Source organism: Setaria italica, chromosome III, assembly GCF_000263155.2.
Source record: "Setaria italica strain Yugu1 chromosome III, Setaria_italica_v2.0, whole genome shotgun sequence".
Lineage (NCBI taxonomy): Eukaryota > Viridiplantae > Streptophyta > Magnoliopsida > Poales > Poaceae > Setaria > Setaria italica.
The window spans coordinates 5,363,605-5,383,622 of NC_028452.1; the positions used below are offsets into that span (position 1 = coordinate 5,363,605).

General features: G+C 45.5%; 4 protein-coding genes across 6 annotated transcripts; 1 reads left to right on the forward strand and 3 right to left on the reverse strand.

The window, feature by feature from the left end:
* The first annotated feature begins 493 nt into the window (after nucleotides 1–493).
* Nucleotides 494–6,625, forward strand: LOC101765635 (triose phosphate/phosphate translocator TPT, chloroplastic). Its single transcript, XM_004960619.3, has 12 exons — nucleotides 494–822; nucleotides 1,664–1,732; nucleotides 1,836–1,901; nucleotides 1,983–2,061; nucleotides 2,618–2,738; nucleotides 2,833–2,928; nucleotides 3,513–3,625; nucleotides 3,724–3,801; nucleotides 4,379–4,495; nucleotides 5,202–5,301; nucleotides 5,425–5,525; nucleotides 6,258–6,625. The coding sequence occupies exons 1-12, from the start codon at nucleotides 584–586 to the stop codon at nucleotides 6,273–6,275; spliced, it is 1,197 nt and encodes a 398-aa protein (XP_004960676.1). The 5' UTR covers nucleotides 494–583; the 3' UTR covers nucleotides 6,276–6,625.
* Nucleotides 6,626–9,577: 2,952 nt separating this feature from the next.
* On the reverse strand, nucleotides 9,578–10,147 carry LOC111256717 (RING-H2 finger protein ATL39-like). Its single transcript, XM_022825190.1, has one exon. It carries the CDS (start codon nucleotides 10,145–10,147, stop codon nucleotides 9,578–9,580), a length of 570 nt encoding a protein of 189 aa, XP_022680925.1.
* Nucleotides 10,148–12,302: 2,155 nt separating this feature from the next.
* Nucleotides 12,303–14,066, reverse strand: LOC101766050. 2 transcript variants are annotated; one of them, XM_004960620.4, is made up of 5 exons: nucleotides 13,906–14,066; nucleotides 13,748–13,817; nucleotides 13,088–13,197; nucleotides 12,873–12,983; nucleotides 12,303–12,741 (listed from the first exon to the last, which is right to left on the reverse strand). In XM_004960620.4, exons 1-5 carry the CDS (start codon nucleotides 13,973–13,975, stop codon nucleotides 12,641–12,643), a joined length of 462 nt encoding a protein of 153 aa, XP_004960677.1. In that variant the 5' UTR covers nucleotides 13,976–14,066; the 3' UTR covers nucleotides 12,303–12,640. The 2 variants fall into 2 exon arrangements, with proteins under 2 accessions (XP_004960677.1, XP_004960678.1); XM_004960621.4 differs by having other exon boundaries at nucleotides 12,869–12,983.
* An 885-nt stretch (nucleotides 14,067–14,951) lies between these two features.
* LOC101766740 (probable glucan 1,3-beta-glucosidase A) lies at nucleotides 14,952–18,389 on the reverse strand. Of its 2 annotated transcripts, none has more exons than XM_004960623.2 (8): nucleotides 17,966–18,389; nucleotides 17,760–17,879; nucleotides 17,489–17,680; nucleotides 17,096–17,257; nucleotides 16,288–16,457; nucleotides 16,024–16,179; nucleotides 15,555–15,913; nucleotides 14,952–15,394 (listed from the first exon to the last, which is right to left on the reverse strand). In XM_004960623.2, the coding sequence occupies exons 1-8, from the start codon at nucleotides 18,257–18,259 to the stop codon at nucleotides 15,222–15,224; spliced, it is 1,626 nt and encodes a 541-aa protein (XP_004960680.1). In that variant the 5' UTR covers nucleotides 18,260–18,389; the 3' UTR covers nucleotides 14,952–15,221. The 2 variants fall into 2 exon arrangements, with proteins under 2 accessions (XP_004960680.1, XP_004960679.1); XM_004960622.2 differs by having other exon boundaries at nucleotides 14,952–15,409.
* Between the last annotated feature and the right edge of the window lie 1,629 nt (nucleotides 18,390–20,018).

Genomic DNA, 20,018 nt, shown 5'->3' on the forward strand with positions numbered 1-20,018 from the left:
GAATCCGTTTTGAGAGTTCTCAACGAGGATTAGGGCATGGAAGGGGGAGGACTACGGGCGGCCATGGATGCAGGCGAGGTTCAGCCATGGTTGGGTTCGGACTTCGGAGGAGAGGGAGCTGCGGGGAAGAAGAGGGTGGGTGTGCCATGTGTGTAGAGAGGATCAGCGGGGGAGGACTGAGGAGGTGGCTTGGGGACGGTGGACGCGGCATGCCGGTGAGCTTCCTTGGGTCAGCAGGGGCGCCGGCGGTAGAGCAGAAGGCAGCCGATGCTACGCCCTGTCCAACCGAATACGAACAAAATGTCCACCGGCCACTTTCTTTTCAAAAGTCCAGTCCAAACCAATGTACCCTATGTCAAAAAGCTGACAAACATCGATGGCCCACTTTGTAGTTTGTAGGTACGCGCACCTGGCCCAACTCGGAAAGCGACGGTCTGTCTCTTGTTTGTAGGCCGGCAGCTTCTTGGGCCCCCACTCTCACTCTTATTGTCCCCCGCGCGCTCGCATCCCGCACTGCCCCGAACCCTCCCTCCCTCCCTCGTCGTCTCCCCCTCCGCCGCGCCGCACTTCCCCGCAAACCCAAATGGCGGCGCTCGGAACGCTCCCCGGCGGCGGCGCCGCCGCTTCTGTGCCCCAGCGCCGGCGCCGCGGCGTTTTCTCTTCTCTCGCGGCCGCCTACGCCCCCGATGGCGCTCGCCTCGCCTGCGGAAGGCAGCTCCGTCCGGCTCCGGTGCTCACCTCTTCCTCCGTAACCCTCTCCGGTCCAGCGAGGCGGCAGTTCCTCCGCGCGGCGCCGCCTGCCGCCTCCTCGGGTTCCGCCGGGTGAGTGGCCTGCCAGCTGCGTCCGCGCGCCGTACCTTGCATTTGTGATTTGTCCAAGCAGCACTCTGTGGGGTTTGCTGCAGAGTTTTGGTTGATCTGTGTTCGTGGAAGCTTCCAGAAGTTGAGTGTTAGCTCCTGACCACTTAGCGCCTTCAGTAGCTGACGGAGCTGTAATATCCGCACAGTGCATATTGCTCCATTGACCATTATTATGCGGTAGCCCACTTTAAATCTTGTAGGCTTGTATTACAGCAGAGGATGAGCCTAAAATGCAGAAATTTTGTAAGAACCCATCGAGTGCAGTTCGCTTGGAAATGGCTGCAGTGCTGCGTACTATTTATTTCAGTGGTGGAGGGAGCTACACTGGGGGCAAGGGTGTGCCATTCAGCCATTGCACCTCCAAAGTTTTGTGTGATTACAAGGAAGCCCTTTGAGTATTCAAAGCAGGTCTCAAAATTTGGGCTATCACATAGATTAGTAGTACTCATGATTGTTTATTGCACTGCATCTCTATTCTCTAATGTATAGTTCCCTAAAAATAGAAATGCTTACAAAATGTAAACTACATCCTCATGTTCCAACAATAAAAATACTGATAATGTGGAAGTTTCCTAATGGTAGAAGTTTCACTGAGGAAAAATGTTTAACTTGCATGTTATCTGTAGCGTGTATGCACTATAGGGCAGGACTTCTGAGCCAATATTAAGATCCCATGTAAAAAGAATGAATGATCTATATTTTTGTTGTGAAATTTCAACCTTTGTTGATACCTGGAGCGCACAGCAGTGCGGTTAAGAAAAATCATGTTATTGTTGTTAGTAATAGGAATTTTCTATTACAGAGAAGCAAAGCCCCAGGGATTTGCAGAGAGATACCCAACTCTTGTCACAGGTTTCTTCTTCTTCTTGTGGTATGTTCACTTACCTGAATCGCCAATCTCACTACTTGAAACATCATGAAAAAGTTACTTTCAGTAGTAGTTTTAATTGTCACTTTGTGGTCAAACTTTGCAGGTATTTCCTGAATGTAATATTTAACATCCTCAACAAGAAGATCTTTGATTACTTCCCCTATCCATAGTACGTACAAGGGCACATTGTGTCTTTCCTGCTGGCAGCAGTTGCCATAATAATGCATAAAACTTATACCTATTGTTGTAGCTTTGTGTCGGTGAGCCATCTTTTTATTGGAGTCCTATACTGCCTTATTGGCTGGAGCTTCGGTTTCCCAAAGCGTGCGGTACTGTCCCCATCTTCCTGCCTTTTTTCTTTTTCTTATTAGATAACTACCTCTCTAGCTCGCTGTTTAGTATTTTCAATGACATTTACAAGCACGGTGCGCATTCACAGTTCACGGTTTTCAATGACATTTTTGAGCAGGGCGTGCATATAAACATAACTTCTTTTATTTAATGTTGGATCATATTACTTATTGTCAGGTGCATATATGATCCTTCTGATTTGACGTTTATACTGAACCCTAGACAGGTCAATTGACTCAAACATATGACACAGGGAACTATCAGATGCATTATATTTGGATCAGTGAACCTGTTCTTATACATGATGTGCTTGAATCTGATGTTGTGCCTGTCAGTTATTAAGTAGCTCTGATGTGAATGTCTTAAGAATTATTAACTTAAGATAAATTATCCAGACTGTATATTATCAAGTGTTTTCAAAATGTTCTGTGTCTATTAATCACCAATTTTTTCATATCCATAGCTATTCTTTTATGTCAGTGGCATCTTTTTCTGAAAGGAACTGATAAACCAATATAAATTGTACTTCTACAGCCGGTCAACTCAACGCTTCTGAAGCAGCTTGTTCCAGTTGCTGTTTGCCATGCCATCGGCCATGTAACTAGCACTGTGTCCTTTGCTGCTGTAGCTGTATCATTTGCCCACACTATTAAAGGTGCGTCTATGATATGCTGATTTTACTGCTATTATCCTCTCTACCACCTGTTTTTTGTTCTAATATATTTTCAGTTTTGCAAATTGGAACACAGCTCTGGAGCCATTCTTCAATGCGGCTGCTTCTCAGTTTGTCCTTGGACAACCAGTTCCATTGCCGCTCTGGCTGTCCCTTGTTCCAGTCGTTGTCGGTAAGTCTCATCCCAGCTTTTATCACTTCTTGTGCTAGCTGTATAAACCCTCACTTGTAATATATTGCAACTCAATTTGTCCTTGGACAACCAGTTCCATTTTACTGGTAAGTCTCATCTCAGTTTGTCCTTGGACATCCAGCTCCATTTTACTGCTATTAAACCCTCACTTCTTGTAGTATTCAAGACAAGGTTCAGCCTGGCATTTTTTTTGGTAGCCCTCTGGTTCAAGGGGCTGCGATGTAGATTTTGCACAGTTGATGTGCCAGTGCTGTTGAGTTCTTTTTAGGGGGTGTAAGAGTTCTGGTCGTAGGTTTTAAGACACCAGCTGGAGTGTTATTTATTTTGATGGAGTTGTATACAAGTTAGGATGCTTCTATTGTTCTACAATGCTGTCTTGGCATGATTGGGGACACATCATAAATAATAGGAATTAGGATCATACCTGAAGACTCATGATTCCAGTAGTTATAAGATTTGGATTAGAAGATATAACTATTTCGAACTGATCTGTTTAGTTAAGATATCTCATAGCTCCTATGCTCTTGTACTTATTTTCTGTAATTCTGTTTTAAAATTATCAGGTGTCTCGGTAGCATCCCTCACCGAACTCTCATTCAATTGGACTGGCTTCATTAATGCCATGATCTCAAATATTTCCTTCACCTACCGGAGCATCTACTCTAAGAAGGCTATGGTTTATCTCTTGGGCATAGCATTTTACACTCATTTGTCCCTCAACATGCTTAGCAGGTCCTATTCGCTAACTTCTTTCCTATTGTTCTCCTTTTTCAGACTGACATGGATAGCACAAACTTGTATGCGTACATATCAATAATTGCTCTCTTTGTCTGCATCCCCCCTGCAATTATTGTAAGTCTACTTTTAGTACATTAGATTTTAAATTATATATCTCTGCAGTTTGTCTCTTATATTTTTTCTACAATACTTGTTATTCCTTAGAATGCCTAATTTTCAGTTATTAAACTTTTATTTAGTCACAAGCACAGCATGAGACCTTCAATTAATTTTGACAATGTTGTAGTAGCACATTTAATCAGGAAAATACAAGGAAAGAGAAAACAAAACATGAATAAGAACAGTTGAGAAAATGATGAGGGAACAAGAACATTCGTTGAATTGTCCTAATTTGAACAACTGGCATCCTCTGATCCTCACCACCCAAATTATTTGCAGTATCAAGGTTGTTCCTTAGAGATGAATATTCATTTCATTAGTATGGTTTACAACACTGGCTACTAGTGTAACAAATTAATTTTGGTATGTGTTTGCACATACCGACAGGCTGTTTGTTAGTTAGCAGGCGTCCAGGCAGTCATTGTTTGTGAGATTCTTGCATACAATCTTCCAGTTCATTAGCTACTTTTAAAATCTCTTGTGCAAGAAAACTAAACATTTCATGTTTGTTTCTTATATTCACAACTTGCAGATTGAAGGACCTCAATTAATGCAGCATGGATTTAAAGATGCAATTGCCAAAGTTGGATTAACAAAGTTGATTTCTAACTTTTTCGTGGTGGGCTTGTTCTATCACCTTTATAACCAGGTATATAACGTCATGTCATATGAATTGTATTTATCCTCTTGCAGTATTAACATGTACAATGACTCTTTAAAAAATGTAGAAGTGTTAAAATATAATATCAGCATTGCCGTACCATTTTAAAGAGTGTGTTGGTGGTGATGGCGGTTAGTCCTACACCTGGGGGAATTTCTATGCACTGAACGGAGTATATCCTCTGCAGACAGTTGTACTCCTATGTTTTCTATAAATCTTAATGATTAGTTAAAAAAATGAAAATTTGTAGGCGGTGGCTCTATCAACTCATACTTAAATTTTGTTTTATTGGAGATCCATTGCAACGCATGAGCACATGGACAATGGTTATAAAATATCAAGGACTGTGAATAATATTGGCCAAGTGGTGTTGGACAATGTTACGCAAATTTTGTAGTATTGGTGATGGGTTAATTCGATATCTGAAATGCAAATGACTATGCTTCCATGTATTGTCTGTTGCAAAAGGAAAGCGTAACAACAATAGATTAATCGTTCTTGAGGAAAAAGCTAGGGAGAAAGTGCAAACCAATCTGTATGCATGCATGGCCTGTCCTGCTGGGGTAGTTTTTTAAGACTATGGAAGCAGATCATGTATTTCCGAATATTCTGTGTACTTGTGTTATTTTTTACGATAATTTTGCATCCTTTCATTCATCTATCCTATGTTGACTAAAAAAACATGCTCATCCAGGTTGCTACAAACACATTGGAGCGGGTGGCCCCTCTCTCACACGCCATTGGCAATGTGTTGAAACGTGTCTTCGTCATTGGCTTTTCCATCATCGTTTTTGGTAATTAAATTAATTTTAATGTTTCCTCATGATTGATTGTTCAATACCTACATCCTCATAATTGTTATGCCATTGTGCAACTAGTGTTTTCACATAACACTCGGTGAGCTTAATGTTGAGCAGGCAACAGGATCACCACACAAACTGGAATTGGCACTTCCATCGCTATTGCTGGTGTTGCCCTCTACTCATTTATGAAGGCTAAGATAGAGGAAGAGAAAAGGGTATGTTTGTTATATTTTACTACTAGGTGTTCCATTGACTAACAGATTGGAAAATTTTCTCCAAAATAGACCTTTCTTCTCTCTTATGGGTTATTTTGATCTATAGTTTTTTTTCAAAAATATATTTTGTTAAACCTATTTAGGGCCTAACGACCTAAATCCTTTTAGGCGAAGGGTGGATAAAACCTGGATAACAATAGTTCCTTTATGCTGAAACCTGTGTCGTGTGTGTGTGTTTCTCAAGTTCTGCAACACAGGAGAAGCTCAGTATTTATGTACTAGTGCAGTCGCTATGTCCAAGCCTTAATATATTGAACCCCACTGGCTGGCTCAGCTCAATCATCATTTTGTTGCTCATCAGCTAGTGAGACAAAATGTACATATATAGTTCACTCTCAATTGATATGGGTGAACTTCACCAAGCCTTTTTCCTTATGTGTGATTATCTCATCACCCTTCTTTGGATTGTCACTAAGATATCCATTTACTTTGGTCTTATCTATTTCATAATTTTGTGTCCAATCTAAGGCAGAAAAATATAACTAGTGGAAACATTTCAATTTAGTAACAATATGCAGAAGTTACTAGATCCTAGTCAAGTGTTGGTAGAACAAAACCGTATCAAACTGCTTATGGGTTTATACCTGTTCGAACTGTTATTATGCATCTTGGATGTTGCATACGCTACTGCAAGTTAATCATGCTTTTATATTATTGTTGAATTAAATGCAGCAAATAAAGAGCGCGTAAGGTGTTGGCCGATGTGAATGTGGTCGGTTTAGATGGACCTGTATTCTCTCGGTGAATGAATGGACGGAACTTGCAAGACGGAAAAATCTTGCTATCTTTTAGCACATTTGATTCTTTTACCAGTTCGTTGTTGAGGTACACAGAGCCTGGTTGTGATTGCAAATTTGAACAATGCTCGGAGACATGCCATTTTCATTTCCGTTTACCCTTGCTCTGTTTTCCCTTCGTGTAACCTTAAGAATTAGTGCATCAGTTTTTTTATTCGAAGGAGATTTTTCTGTACTATGGACAGTCCATTACCGGTGCAAGCAAGATTCAGTGAGAACAATGTTACCATTCATGTTCTGATATAACCTGTTTCTGTTAAGGTATCTTTGTTCTGATTAGTTGCAATTGCAACGAGGCAAATCTAGGTGAAACAGTTACTAGGCAGCGCATGTGGCATATATCAGGTCGCAACGAGTCAATATAGGATTGTGAAATCATGGTTGGACATATAGACATGAACTTTAGATGTTCAGTTATGGCACGAGGTCATATATGTAGTTAGACAGCCTAAGATGTGGTTTACATCAGTAAATATAAAAATAAGTTTTTGAGAGTAATATACTAGTGAGAAATATAATTAGTTCCTGCCTACTTACTTTTATCTGTAATGAAGGTACGGTGTTCCTGGTAGTGATAGAATATTTGTTGTCATTAAAAGTGATTGTTAAACCTTGCTTGAAACGAGTCGTTAGCCTGGCTGCCAAAAGAATAGGATCCCCTTGTCTTTTTCATCCAACGAAACTGTTGTAGTTGCGGACCTTGACAATTCTTCACTGTGCAACACGATTTCATAATACATCTTGAGCTTTCTTCATTCCAGACACATCTCATCCCCAGCATGATCTTTCCTGTAACAACCAATCATGGAATCATTGCTATACGCTTGCTGTATCGCGCTCATCACCCTCCCTCGGCAGTTCTACTTGCTGCCTCACATGTCTATACGAAAGCAATGTAAGCTTTAGGTTTTTGGTTCTGTGGTTGCTTGGATCTCCTGCAAAACCAGAAGGCACTCCATTTTTATTGAAGGTTATAGCCACGTTTATATGTGCGCGGATCGAGCATCCCAGACTCCTGATTTAGTGATTCACCAACCACAACCAGTTAGCTGTCTTGAGTGTATATCCACTTCATAGTACACGGCAAGTTTAGCAATCTTGGTGCGCAGGAGTTATGTCATGTCACATGAGTTTCTTCATTTCCTTCTTGCATCTCTTTTGTAGAAACCAGTGTGTTGTCTTCAATGTCAGGGCAACGTTCACTTATGGCGTCTCATGTATCGATCGTAGGCAACCAAACACCGACCTCTTATGTTAAGATTGTTTTGGCGTTAGATGGTCCCTCCCTATTTTCTGAGTAATGTGTGTACCACAGTAATCATGGAGTTCAACAAATAAAGAGTAATAACATTTAAACTCAGAGCAACAATTGCTTTCGAACAAACGAATTATTATCCTTTCCACCCTATAATAAAAAAGTTCATGGCATCAAACTATGATTGTTTATTGTGTGGTTGCTTAATTACACTTGTTGCATGAGAACATCTACGATTAGCAACTTTGAATGATGACTGATATTCAATTCGGAGCCATCTGGTGGCCAGCGCGATCTCCCGCGTCAACTGTTCAGCTCAACGAGTCCAGCAGACAGACGAGCTACCGCTGCTGCATTGATAGCCTCACGGAGGTCTCTTGCCCGAGGAGCAGACAAGGTCTCCAATCAAACAGACTGAATACGCCATTAGAGAATTTTGAAGTCTTTTTCAGATCGGTACAACAGCCTTCAATCCTGTAGCTATGTTTACTACAATGCTACTAAACATCGTAATACGTTGTTCACTACCCACATGTTTATACTACGAGATGAATTAGGCCTGCCGACAGGAAACTAGTAAATGACGGTATGTCTTGCGATAGGTTACTGAAGCTTTGTTTGCATCCGATAATGTTTTTGTTTATTGTATGGAAGATAGTATATACCATTTTCATATAGTGAATACGTCTGATATCTGTACACATATTCACGTAATGTTTGATTTAGACCCGACCTCTTTTTCTTTGAAGGTTGAGATGAAAAACAAATAATCGAGGAAGGAAAAAACACAAGCATGGCCATAAAACAACATTGGTTTCTAATTTAGAGTATGCGCAAGTGTAAAGATCATTAAAATTGAATGAGGAATTGCAGAATATATCGTTACGAAATCCCATATAATCTGGATTCCAAGGACAATCCTAAACTATGAAGAAGTCACACCTTGTACGGACAAGCCACTATCATAGGCCAAATAGAAATATCTTGCTCTAAGAGATTACTGTAGTAATATGTTACTATCATTTTGGATTGTGTTCAAGGTTCACCAGCCAGCTGTCAACTATTTGCAGGAACAGTCAATATCCCACAAAAAAGAAATCAGTGTTTTCAGATCAATCCATGTGAGTCAGGTAACGCTCTGGCGTCTACATAGGATTATATTACTACTAAGTGTGAAGTAGTTGAGGGCAACTTTATATAACCAATAAAAGATGTTATCATCTTTAGTATACTTCAGTAGTATACCTGCTCCACAGATGAAACGTTATCAAATAAAAGAACGCATGGTAACAAGTATTATCTGTAAGATATATAAATGTCAACTGTAGTAGCTATGCGCCTAAATATTTCTTTTCTTTTTACTTGTAATTATGACCCAAAAAAATTGGGCCATAGAATTTCTTGGGTCAGGTTCAAGCAAAGCCATATTTATCATACCGTTTTTTGGTCTAAATTTGTTGTCAAATGAAGATTGTAGAATAGTAGCGTTATCTTATTTCTCATGCGATCGTTACTTCTTTTGATTTTAGATCTAGTAGCATCAAGAACAAAGCACACATTTTTCTGCAAAACAAGGAAAGACGACAACCTAGAGATGCATTCACGCATATGGCATCCGTCCTAAATTACTATTTGTTTTGATTTTTGTAGGTGCATAGCTATTGATATGTATCTAGATTGATATTATGTCCAGATACATAACAAACATTATGTATCTAGAAAACCAAAACTAATAGTATTTTGGGACAGAAGGAGTAGTAGATAAAAGAAAAGTAGAAAACACAGGACCCAGCAAATTTACGGGACAACAGACATGTAATGCAATCTCAAGCTTCGTCTCAAAACACTGTGATCACAAACTATATAATTTAGAACCTAATAAAAAGTAATATGTGCAGAGCTAGATAGCTAGCTATCTCACCCAGACCACGGTTAATCGATCAAACCGGCGGCTCCGGCTGGCCATCGGCGGGCTCGACGGCGGCACGGCAGATGGGGCAAGTCGAGTGCGAGCGCAGCCACATGTCGATGCACTCCACGTGGAACAGATGCTTGCACGCCGGCAGCCGCCGGACCACCTCGCCGACCTGCACCAGCCCCAGGCATATCACGCACTGCGCCCACCCCGTCGCGTCCCCGCCACCGCCGCCGGCACCCTCCCGCTTGTACGCAAACGCCGGGATCGCCGCCGACACGGCGACCGCCGCGACACCCCCGGGCCCGCCGCCGGCAGCTGCGCGCAGTGCCGCCTCACGCCTCAGCACGGCGCGCCGCCGCCGCTGAACCTTGAGGTAGCAGATGGAGAGCGCGACGGCGCAGGCCGTGACGGCGGAGGCCCAGACGATGCCGGCGACCAGGTAGAGGAGGATGAAGGATAAGAAGATGCTGAAGGTGAGGAGCACCGTGAGGTTGTGGTCGCCGTCGTCGTACGGATCCGCGGCGGCGTCCCCGGGAGGACTGCCTGAGCCTGGCTGGTGGTGGTGCTGGTACGAGAACCCGGAGAAGAACATTCTAGCTAGTCAGCTTCTTCAGATCACCTCCCAAGTGTTGCTGTTGTTGATGATGCAAATTAAACAGTGATTGTACTCGTGCAACAATGGAAGCAACATTTATAAGGTACGTAGTGTGCTGGAAGAAGCGAAGCCATAATCTATTCAGGAGATTGAGAGAGATTTGTCACTGAACAAGCAACAGGAACCATATATTAGACTATCCGGCCAATGAGACAGACTAAGAGTTGGGGCTGCTGGGTTTGACTTTGTTGTGTTCATGTTGCAACAGTTGCAGCAATGAAGTCAGACGTCCTTGGATTGATCATGTGCTAAATATTTAATTGTTGGAGACAAATGTGCGATTGCGCTAGCGCCAATTCAGTCATCGCATCATCATCATCATCATCCATGAAGTTGTTTCTTAATGTACATTGGAATGTTGTTATTGTTCTACTTGCGATGAAACTATATGTATATGCAGAATTATCAGTGGGGACAAGGCATAAAATTTGCTCACCGCTCGATTTGCCGCACTACTACTGCTTCGTCAGTGCCCCTTCATGAACTGATTTGCACCGTGTTGTTGTGTCAAACCTTATTATTGAAATGCAAGAAGGGTTGATACTTGATACTACTCATAATAGCCTGATATTTTTAGACGGTTCTTTTGTTGCAATAATAAAACATGATGGGCATGGTCGTCTCCGAAGTTAGAGAATGATGGTCATAATTGAGAAACATATAACATAACAAATCCATACAGTTGATAATATGAAATTGGAGGTGTGACCATCAGACCAGGATGTAGGATCCAAGTGCATTTCGCTGAAACTGAACCATCCGCCGTTGACAGTTGACACCGTCAAGTTCATTTGGTAATATTGGTTTGTTCTTGCTGTTGTAATTTTCATGAAACAATGTACAAGCGCAGCTTAAAATTTGCGTTCTAGTATTATGCTACGCATGCGTGGCTTGTTAGGATGTTATAGAGGGAAAAAAAAAAGGGAACAGAAGGCAAATTCTACAGGCACATGACTGATATCTGCACGAGAAGGCATGGTCGCGTTGACCCAGACTGACAAATTGACATGTTGCCACTTTCTAGTTTATTTGGTTTATAACTTTGTGCACAAAAAGAGATGCCAAAAAGTGCAAAGGTAACAAACTTACATTCATGTGTATCCTATGACAGAAAATTCCCCGTAGGTCAATGATTTGCCGCACTAGTGCTCGTGTGCCCCTTCACCAACTGATTCGCTCATGTTGCTTTGTTAGATCTTACTGAAATATAATCAAGTTGGATAGTTTCCCTAGCAGACTAGTAAACGTTTTAGATGGATTTGCTGGTGCAAGAAGCATGCTCGACTTGACACCACGACTTCGAAAATGGCTGTCACGATTGGGAAAACTAGTATTCCTCAGCGATAAGATGCTGCCAGTTTCATGGCCCCGGACAGACCCATCAACCCTGTTTGGCTCTTTCAGCGTACTGCAAGTTGAACCAAGTGGTTCCTAAGCAATAACACCTACTCCTAGAATATATATTCCCATGGAAGACTAAGATTGTCCAAAGTTCTAATCGTAACCTCGAACGTCTGAAACAGCAATAAGACGCACGGCGTGCAAGACCATGGGGACTCTCTCTCATTGACGTGTGGGCCTTGTCACAGTGGGGCCCACATGTCAGTGGGACGAGTCCCTCTACAGTTACCTTGATTTTTTTTTCTTGGCTAATGTGCTCATTGTTTTTCTTAGTTGAAGGTTGCCAAATTTTAACAGAAAGCATAGACGAAGTTTTGAGTTGACAATTAAATTGCACAAAGGTCAGCAGGAAGAAGGACCAACCCCCTTTGACTACTCAATTTGCCGCATTACTCCTGTACCCCTTCATCAAAAATTAATTTGGGCCTGTTGCTTTGTTCAACCATTTTCATTTGAAATCAGGTTGGATACTTCCCCTAATAGCCTAACCTTTATAGATGGATTTGTTGTCAACAAACATGGCTCGAATGATGCTGCACTGCCGCATGACTCCAGATAATGAGTCATAATGTAAAGTGGACGCCCGATGGTACTCAGTGAAAGATAGCCTACAAGCTACAGCTTATTGGCTCAGTCAAGGAGAATATGGAACATAAATGCATGATCTTCATAGAGCTACTGCAACAAGAAAAACAAGTCCAAGGCTAACTTCATGTTTTATGTCTGTGTGTGGCACATGGGTCATCTTCATAGAGCCCCCATGTTTTATGAACCTCCAAGATTTGAAATCTTCTATGATTTTACACGAGCTCAGATAGAAATAGGCTGCACCACACATGCCCCTATTAACATGGGCTTCTTCAACTTTGCACTAGAAACATCAGTATCACAGCCAGTTTTGACTATTACATTAGCGTACCTACTGACCCAAGGAAATGGTAACATTAGGAATTGCATAAGGTCATTTAATGCATTTTAGCACTATGATCCATAATAATACCAAATCGCAGGCCAACATCACTCATCAAACTATACTAAGAGGAAATTAGTGAGTTCTCCGGTTAAACTGCATTGCAAACTGATCAGCAGCCACCATTGCTTGTGAAGCTGAAGCAAGAGAACCATCATACCTATACATTAAGATACCAGTGTGAATTACATAGTTTTTTTTGGCAGAACGCTGATTAATATCAAATATATGTTAGACAATATGTCAGCCGGTTTCAACGAATCAAAAGTTGGAAAGAAGGTACATACATACAGATTAATAAGTAAGCTCCAATCTGCATAACTATAACTCCTTCGCCTCCTGACTTTGTGCTGTTAACGCAACGGGCGCAATACCAGTTATCATGGATTGAGGTGACCAAATCTACAAAACATAACTATCAATCACAAATTACTGGCCACAACGAAGACATTATAAGTTTAAAAAGTTCACTAAAAGCAGCGAAAATTCGCCGTGTGGATACTCACATTGGTTTGGCCTAATAGAGAAGAATTCAGTCTGCAGATTACCCCTCTTAACAAAGTCAAGGAATGGTTGCATATCAATAGCTGTAAGTTGTGTTCCCTCTTGCTCTGCTCTGCACAGAGAAAAAAAGAGTGCCTGAAGTTTTCAGCAACAACATCAACTTATCTCTCATGGGTCATAACAAAAAGGATATTTCCTTTCAGCAAGGACATGGCATAGAGGTATCCTTCAAATATCTGATTCATTCGTTGCAAAACTCAACGTCCAACAAAAATATGCCTTCAGTTACAGGGGATTTTATCCAAATTCTATGTCAAATCTTCCATGTGAAGATATGTCCATTACGTATCTACAACCATAAAAATGTGCAATTGCTAGCGATAACTAACTATTTCTTATCCCCCATAACTTCTCCTAGTGAGATTTAAAAAGCATTCAGTTCAACCTAGTGATACCTAACTATCCAAGAACTGAAATACACATCCCAATCCACTAATTTAACCACCAGTATCATAGATTATACATGTCCAACAAATCCTTACTGGAAACAACATACTGACAGAGGTAAAAATGACGACAGTAAGGTATTGGACTGGACCATTGGTAGGTATACCACGAAAACTGTAAAGTAAAAATAACCTGGGGAATGGTAAAGGACTCACATGACCGGAAGGAGCCTAGACGGCCCGGACGGGTCATAGTTGAGCAGCAGCGCGGCCTGGACCTGCTTCCCTGCGAGAGCACGGCGGTCGGTTACAAATCAAATCGGGCGATACAGGGAGCTTGAAGAAGCGCAAAGCGGAGAGGCACGAGGGAAGACCGGAGGGGCCGACGTGCTTCGTGGCCCACTTCTCCCACGCCCGGCGCGCCGACAACCAGTCCGCCGCCATTGGGGGCCGGTGCCGCCTGCCGCTGCGGGGTGGAGGCAGCGGAGGCAGCGTCGGCGAGGGAGTGTCCGTCCGAGCGGTAGGTATTGTTTGGACTTGGGGCGTGCAGACCTGGCCAAAATGGGCTGCACGGCATGGCCCACTTAGGCACGATAGCCCGATAGTGCCGTGCCGTGCCGGCCCGCGCGAGGCACGATCCTCTCAGTGGGCCGAAAGAGCACATTAAGCCTGCGAGGAAGTGAGAACGGATGTTTTGCTGTCGATAGAAATAGAATGAACATGTAGTAGATAGAGAAAAGTAAAAATCACATAACAGAAAGAATTTTCAAATCTAATTAAGATGTCAAATAAGAAAAAGGAATGAAAAAGGCTACGTAATAGCATGTGTACTCTTGATTTTATTTTTCACAAAAAGATATGGGGAATATATTGGTTCGGATTTGGAAGCTATCACAAAAGGAGGCGGAGAGAACGATATTCGGATTGCTTGTCAAGCTGTTGAAGTGGTGGCAATGGAAGTTTACACAAAAGAATGGCTGGTGATTTTATTTTAGATTGTGTGATAGATACTTCCTCCATCCCAAATTACTATTTGTTTTAGTTTTTCTAGATACATAATTTTTGTTATGTATCTAGACATAATATATATCCAGAATGTGTTAAATGCTCGCCACGGGAGTGAGATGCACCAGGAAATCCAGCTGCGACATGAATAGGTGACTACTGACTAGGTATGGATGGCAAGCTGAGGTGAAGAGGAACGACATGCATTGTAGCTTTCTCACCGAAACAGAGCAGGTCATTGTAGCCATTCAATTTCAGAACGGTGGATTGTCCCTCTGATTCTCTAGCAACCATATGATCTCTTGCTTCGAATATATCATCAGGCTGTTTGTTCCTTTTGTTTCCATCATGGCTTAAGACCCTTTTATGTTTTTGCTCCTTGGAAACATCCATTTCAGTAGTTGACGCATCAAAATAAGAGGTAACATAAGATGCGCCGTAACATGCTGATATGACATGTGTTGGACGGTTAAATGTCGCCGCGAGGGCTTGGGTACACAATTATCGACAGATCCTTATCGTATAGGATGAATTTTACAAAGCCATGTGCACTGAACTTTGCCATACAATATCTCCGACGCCCCTGATGCCTATTCTGATGTCATCAGAGACTCCAATAATCTAACGCCAACTAATTCGCCTTCACACTTACTTATAGGTCATCACGCAGGCTAGATCATCAGTCCTAGCCTTTCAAATTTATGTATCCATTCTTAATCATCCACTCCAGATCCCAGTGGTTATTGGCATTCTTGACAGTCCAATACGACCATCCGAACGTGGCCTGACCGTACGCGTTCATCTGCGCCGTCGCGTACTTCTGGTAATCTTCCTTCGTCGCGTTTGGCACCTTCCACTCTGCAACCCACTCTCCTTTATTACGAAACAAAACAAGTGAATTTCATAGGAAAGCAGCTCGATCCCCTACCAGTTTGTTTCAAAGAAGAAGAAGAAGACGAAGAAGGAAAACAAGAGCAGATAGAGTAGAAGAATCTGAAGGTGCTGTCTCTTGTCTTACCTACAAAGGTGAGCGGCCCATTCTGGGTGGTGACGGCGGCGAGCTCGCCGGAGAAGTTGGTCCTGACGAAGTCGATGTTCTGCTGCACGGTGAAGTTGTCGAACATCTTGTTGAACATGGTGTAGTAGTGCACGTCGATGACCGCCCCCTGGAACCCGCCGGCGAACGGGAGGAGCTCCGTCGAGTTCGCCGACGAGATCCCCAGCCGGTTCGACATGACCACGTACGCCGTCGGCGAGTGCTTCCTGACGGCGTTGTAGCCGTCGCGGTAGTACCTGGTCAGGCTGTCCAGCGTCGCCCGGGGCGCCAGCGGCTCGTTCATCAGCTCCACTGCGAACAGGCTGGGGCTCGTCGCGTACCTGCAGATCAAATTACAGCGGAAAATAAAGAATTTCAGTTTCGTTGCGATGGGGCTTTGTTGTTCAGTGAAATTGATCAGAAAGGAAGAACTGAATTTGTGTTGTGAGACCTGGATGCGAGGAAGTCGATCACTTGCACAGTTTGAGCGATGTTGGCGTCCGTTGTTCCCCACTCCTGCGTGCCGTCTCTGGAGGAGCTGTGCTCCCAGGGGTTCTGTGATCCTGGAGCCGCGTGAAGGTCGATGATGACGCCCAGCTTGTACTTCCTGTGCAAGCAGAGAGGAAGAACTCATGAACTGAACATTCTTTTTTCAGTTGGATAAACAGCATATCACAAGCTGAACTCTCCATGGTGGTTTCTGAAGGCTGCTTACTCTGCCCATTTGAAGGCGTTGTCCAGGGCTTGCAGGGAACCTCCAACATACGGAGCCGGAGGGTTCGGGTCACTAGCGATCCACCACCCTACCGGAATCCTCACTGCTGTCAGCCCGCTTGATGCGATGAACTTGAAATCGTCCTCAACTATGTAGGTGCTCCAATGGTCCTGCCAAACACATCTAGATTCAAAATCTGAACCACAAGTACCATTAGGATCATCCGCAGCTTTCCAAGCCATGAGATCCAATAGTGAAATTTTAAGGAACTAGTCAGTAGTCACAGCTATATAACTTACCTATATTTGTCTCTCTTTTTTTAAAAAAAGTTCTTAAACATGTCAGAGATGGAAAATTTACGAGATAGCCAACTGTCCTGTTTCTTCCTCTGCTGCTTTACGGTCTACAACGCCTAACGATGCACCCAAAGGCAGAGAGCTACTCCAAACACAGGGTCACATGTGATCGCTGGCCTCAGTGCCTCACACAGGGTCACATGTTGGACGTCGCTTGCTTACAAACCCCAAAGCCAAACTGACTATTCAGTGCGACACACTTGCCGAAATCTTTCTGTTCCATCTCCCGATTGAGACAACAGACTCACAGACACGAGATGGAACGAAACAAGAGATCGATGCACGCTCGCTCGTCCCAAAGACACGGAACTTTTCAATCGGTAGTGCAAGGTTGTTCATTATAAGCATAACGGCGAGTGGGCCCCACCTGCCAGCCAGAGCTCGTCCTGACAGGTGGGGCATGAAAAAAAAAGGGAAGCAAGATGTACATACACTGTACCTATGCAGCTTACCCTGAGCACGGGTGCGGCCTTGTCGGTGCCGTAGCCGTTGCAGAGCTGGTACTCCCCTTGCAGCTGCTGCCCGACCTTGGTCATGAGGAACACCGACGCGTCCCAGTCGGACCACCGCGTCGGCTCGCCGTAGTCCGCTATCACCTCGCCGGTTGCTATCCCCTGCGATGACAAACCAAAATACAGTAGTGGCCTTCATCACTTCTCTTCTTCTTTACTACGTGTTCACTAGATTTGCCACTAGTGTGCTACGTATTGGGTAATCGGCATGCGACCACTACCATTACCTGCGTAAATGGAAGGCACTACGGCAGTGCGTTCACCCTTACAGTATCTCTTTCTTTTTCTGTGTGTGTGACATACTCCATATGTGACATGAGTTTGGTTTGTTACCTGGACGAAGTATCCGTTCGCCGCCTTAATCCGGACCCTGTTCTTGTCGAAGGGGCAGCGCACGATCTGGAAGGTCTCCGGCAGCGCCGGCGCGGTGGCGGTGGCGACGATGATGCCGTCGCTGGCGCCGATGCCCACGAACTGGCCGCCGGACGTGCGGAAGTTGAACGTCGTCTCGTTGATCCTCCACAGCTGCAGCATTCATTTTCATTCGTGCGTCAAGTTAATCGGTGATGGCACAACCAGCAACAAAATTCAATCGACGACTGACCTTGAACGTCTCCCAGTCGGAGGCCTGCGTCCGGTTGGCCAGCACGGCGCCGCCGCCGCCCTGGTCGGCGGTGATGTACGTCTTGCGCAGCGCCGACTTGAACTGCACCTGCGTCCCGTCCTGCACGCAGTGGTTGGTTGGAACAAGTGACGAAGCAGAGCACAGTAGCGCATCGATCAGTTGAACCCGCGCGCGCACTCACGTACCAGGAGGTCCTTGTTGGGGATGCCGTCGAAGAGGGGCGGCAGGATCCAGCCCTCGGTGACGAGCCACCCGCCGAGGCACACCGCCCGCACGGGGAGCGCAGGGTACGGCGGGACCGGGGCCGGGACGACCTGCGACGGCGACGGCGACGGCGGTGCCTTTGGCTTCACCGCGGGCGGCGGCGTCCTCTTGGCATTGGCATGTGGGAGGATGGAGCAGAGGCACGAGGCGCACAGGAGGACGACGAAGCAGAGCCGCCTCACGAGCGGCAGCCTAGTGCCGCCGCGGCAACCCATTGGCCTTTATTTTGTCCTAGGCTCCTCCTAGCAGCTAGGCTGCCGGGCGGGCAGGGCATGCAACAACGCGACGCACGGGGAGGAATGGCTCGACTCCGTGGTGCTCTGCAGCTTCCCGGCGTCGCGCGCTTATAAGAATGAGCCGAGCAGTGAGCTGCAGCGATGATGCCTGAAGATTAGTGCGTCGGTGGAGGGTGTCGTTGTCGGACGGCGACCGGCGCTTCGTTCAGTCGACACGCGACCATGCTTGCGCTGCCGGTGGACTGATCGGTCTGATCCACTACAGCCAGGTGACTGCAATGGATGGATCCGAGTCGGTTCTGAATTTCCAACTTGTATCAAAATTTCATCTGCAATGCGATGGTGAAGCAGCCCCTCTAATTTCCCGACCTGCCAATAATGCAAGAACATTTCTCCGATTTCTCTGAAGATTGAAAGAATTTTGCCGCGGCAAACGACACCCGGATCATGACCAAGGCTCCTGCGACCTTTACAGACTAGCGGGTCTATATACTGTGTATCCGAGCGAGCAGATGTACATGCGACGATTATCGAGTCAGGACGGACGGCATGCTGGCGACCATGGCAACGAGCGCTTGGCCGTAGCGTCCGGCAGAGGCCACGCGCTTGGATGCTTCCAGCCACCTTTTACCTGGCGCGGCGCGCCCGTGATTGGGTGAAAGGAAGGAAGAGGCGCCGGGCGGGCGGGGGCTCGCGTGCCATGGCGCCCGCGGTTGCGGAAATGGAATGGTGGTGGTGGTCCAGGACAGCTCCAGCCGCGCGCCCGTGTCCGCGTCGGCCAAGGAGTGCGGCAATCATCTCTCACGAGAGCGGCCGCTGTACCTGTACAGGCCCCCGAGACCGAAGCTTTGTCCGGAGTGGGATTGCAAAGTGTGCCTGCGATTACAGGTGGGCCCAGCATGAGCAACAAACCCTGGTATAATTTGCGTGCAGGTTCTGGGAGCAACTCCAAGAGTTCCTAAAAATTCTTCCCCAAAATAAGATTTTGCCTCTAAAAACATGTGAGGCCACAACAGAACGCTAAAAATTACTCCCCAATATTTACCACGTCATCGTAATTGGATCTACCTTCAGAACAAAGCCACCCTCTACCTCCAGAACAGAGCTCCATCACTCCTTCGAGTAGAGCTCGCCGCCGGCCAAATCCGTCGTATCCCGACCGCCTCTGTTCGATTCCTCACACTGCATCCATTTCACCCATCAACAGCCTCTCTCGTCCACTATCCAGACAAGGATGGCAGTGACACCCCGTTGCCCAGTGGCGCAGGCCAACCTGACCAAGAACCAGTCTGCCCTTCCTGCTCCTCGCCTTGTTCCGACCACAGCTCCATCAGCTAGCTCGGTGCAGTGTCACTGTTGCACTTGGCTTCTCTGCACCTCTGACTGACCCACCAGAACAAAAGCAAGCCAGAACCGAATCCAACCATGGAGCCGCCGCTGATACGCACCCCGCCGGACGAGCTGGTGGAGGAGATCCTCCTCCGCTCCCCGTTGGACGACCCCGTGCGCCTCGTCCGCGCCGCGCTCGTCTGCAAGCGCTGGTGTCGCCTTGTCTCGGCCCACCCCTTCCGCCTCCGCTTCCGCGGCCTCCACCACCGCCCGACCCCGATGCTGGGCTTCCTTTGCAACGACGTATCCCACGCCAGCGGCAACGAGGCCTGCTCCGCCTGCTTCGTCCGCACTGCAGCCTTGTGCCCGCCACTCACGTCCCGCCGTGGCTGGCCGCATCCTCCTCCAC

What these genes read in the sequence shown, in the direction of transcription:
- LOC101766050 (XM_004960620.4), bottom strand. Translation starts at nt 13,975, where the DNA reads ATGGCGGCGGACTGGTTGTCGGCGCGCCGGGCGTGGGAGAAGTGGGCC. An exon ending in TCTAGGCTCCTTCCGGTCAT is followed by an intron (nt 13,198 to 13,747) that starts GTGAGTCCTTTA and finishes TTCTCTGTGCAG; the next exon opens with AGCAGAGCAAGAGGGAACAC. An exon ending in CTCTATTAGGCCAAACCAAT is followed by an intron (nt 12,984 to 13,087) that starts GTGAGTATCCAC and finishes TATGTTTTGTAG; the next exon opens with ATTTGGTCACCTCAATCCAT.
- LOC101766740 (XM_004960622.2), bottom strand. Translation starts at nt 18,259, where the DNA reads ATGGGTTGCCGCGGCGGCACTAGGCTGCCGCTCGTGAGGCGGCTCTGC. An exon ending in CCGACTGGGAGACGTTCAAG is followed by an intron (nt 17,681 to 17,759) that starts GTCAGTCGTCGA and finishes TGAATGCTGCAG; the next exon opens with CTGTGGAGGATCAACGAGAC. An exon ending in ATCGACTTCCTCGCATCCAG is followed by an intron (nt 15,914 to 16,023) that starts GTCTCACAACAC and finishes TTTGATCTGCAG; the next exon opens with GTACGCGACGAGCCCCAGCC.
- LOC101765635 (XM_004960619.3), top strand. Translation starts at nt 584, where the DNA reads ATGGCGGCGCTCGGAACGCTCCCCGGCGGCGGCGCCGCCGCTTCTGTG. An exon ending in GATTACTTCCCCTATCCATA is followed by an intron (nt 1,902 to 1,982) that starts GTACGTACAAGG and finishes CTATTGTTGTAG; the next exon opens with CTTTGTGTCGGTGAGCCATC. An exon ending in TCTATCACCTTTATAACCAG is followed by an intron (nt 4,496 to 5,201) that starts GTATATAACGTC and finishes ATGCTCATCCAG; the next exon opens with GTTGCTACAAACACATTGGA.
- LOC111256717 (XM_022825190.1), bottom strand. Translation starts at nt 10,147, where the DNA reads ATGTTCTTCTCCGGGTTCTCGTACCAGCACCACCACCAGCCAGGCTCA.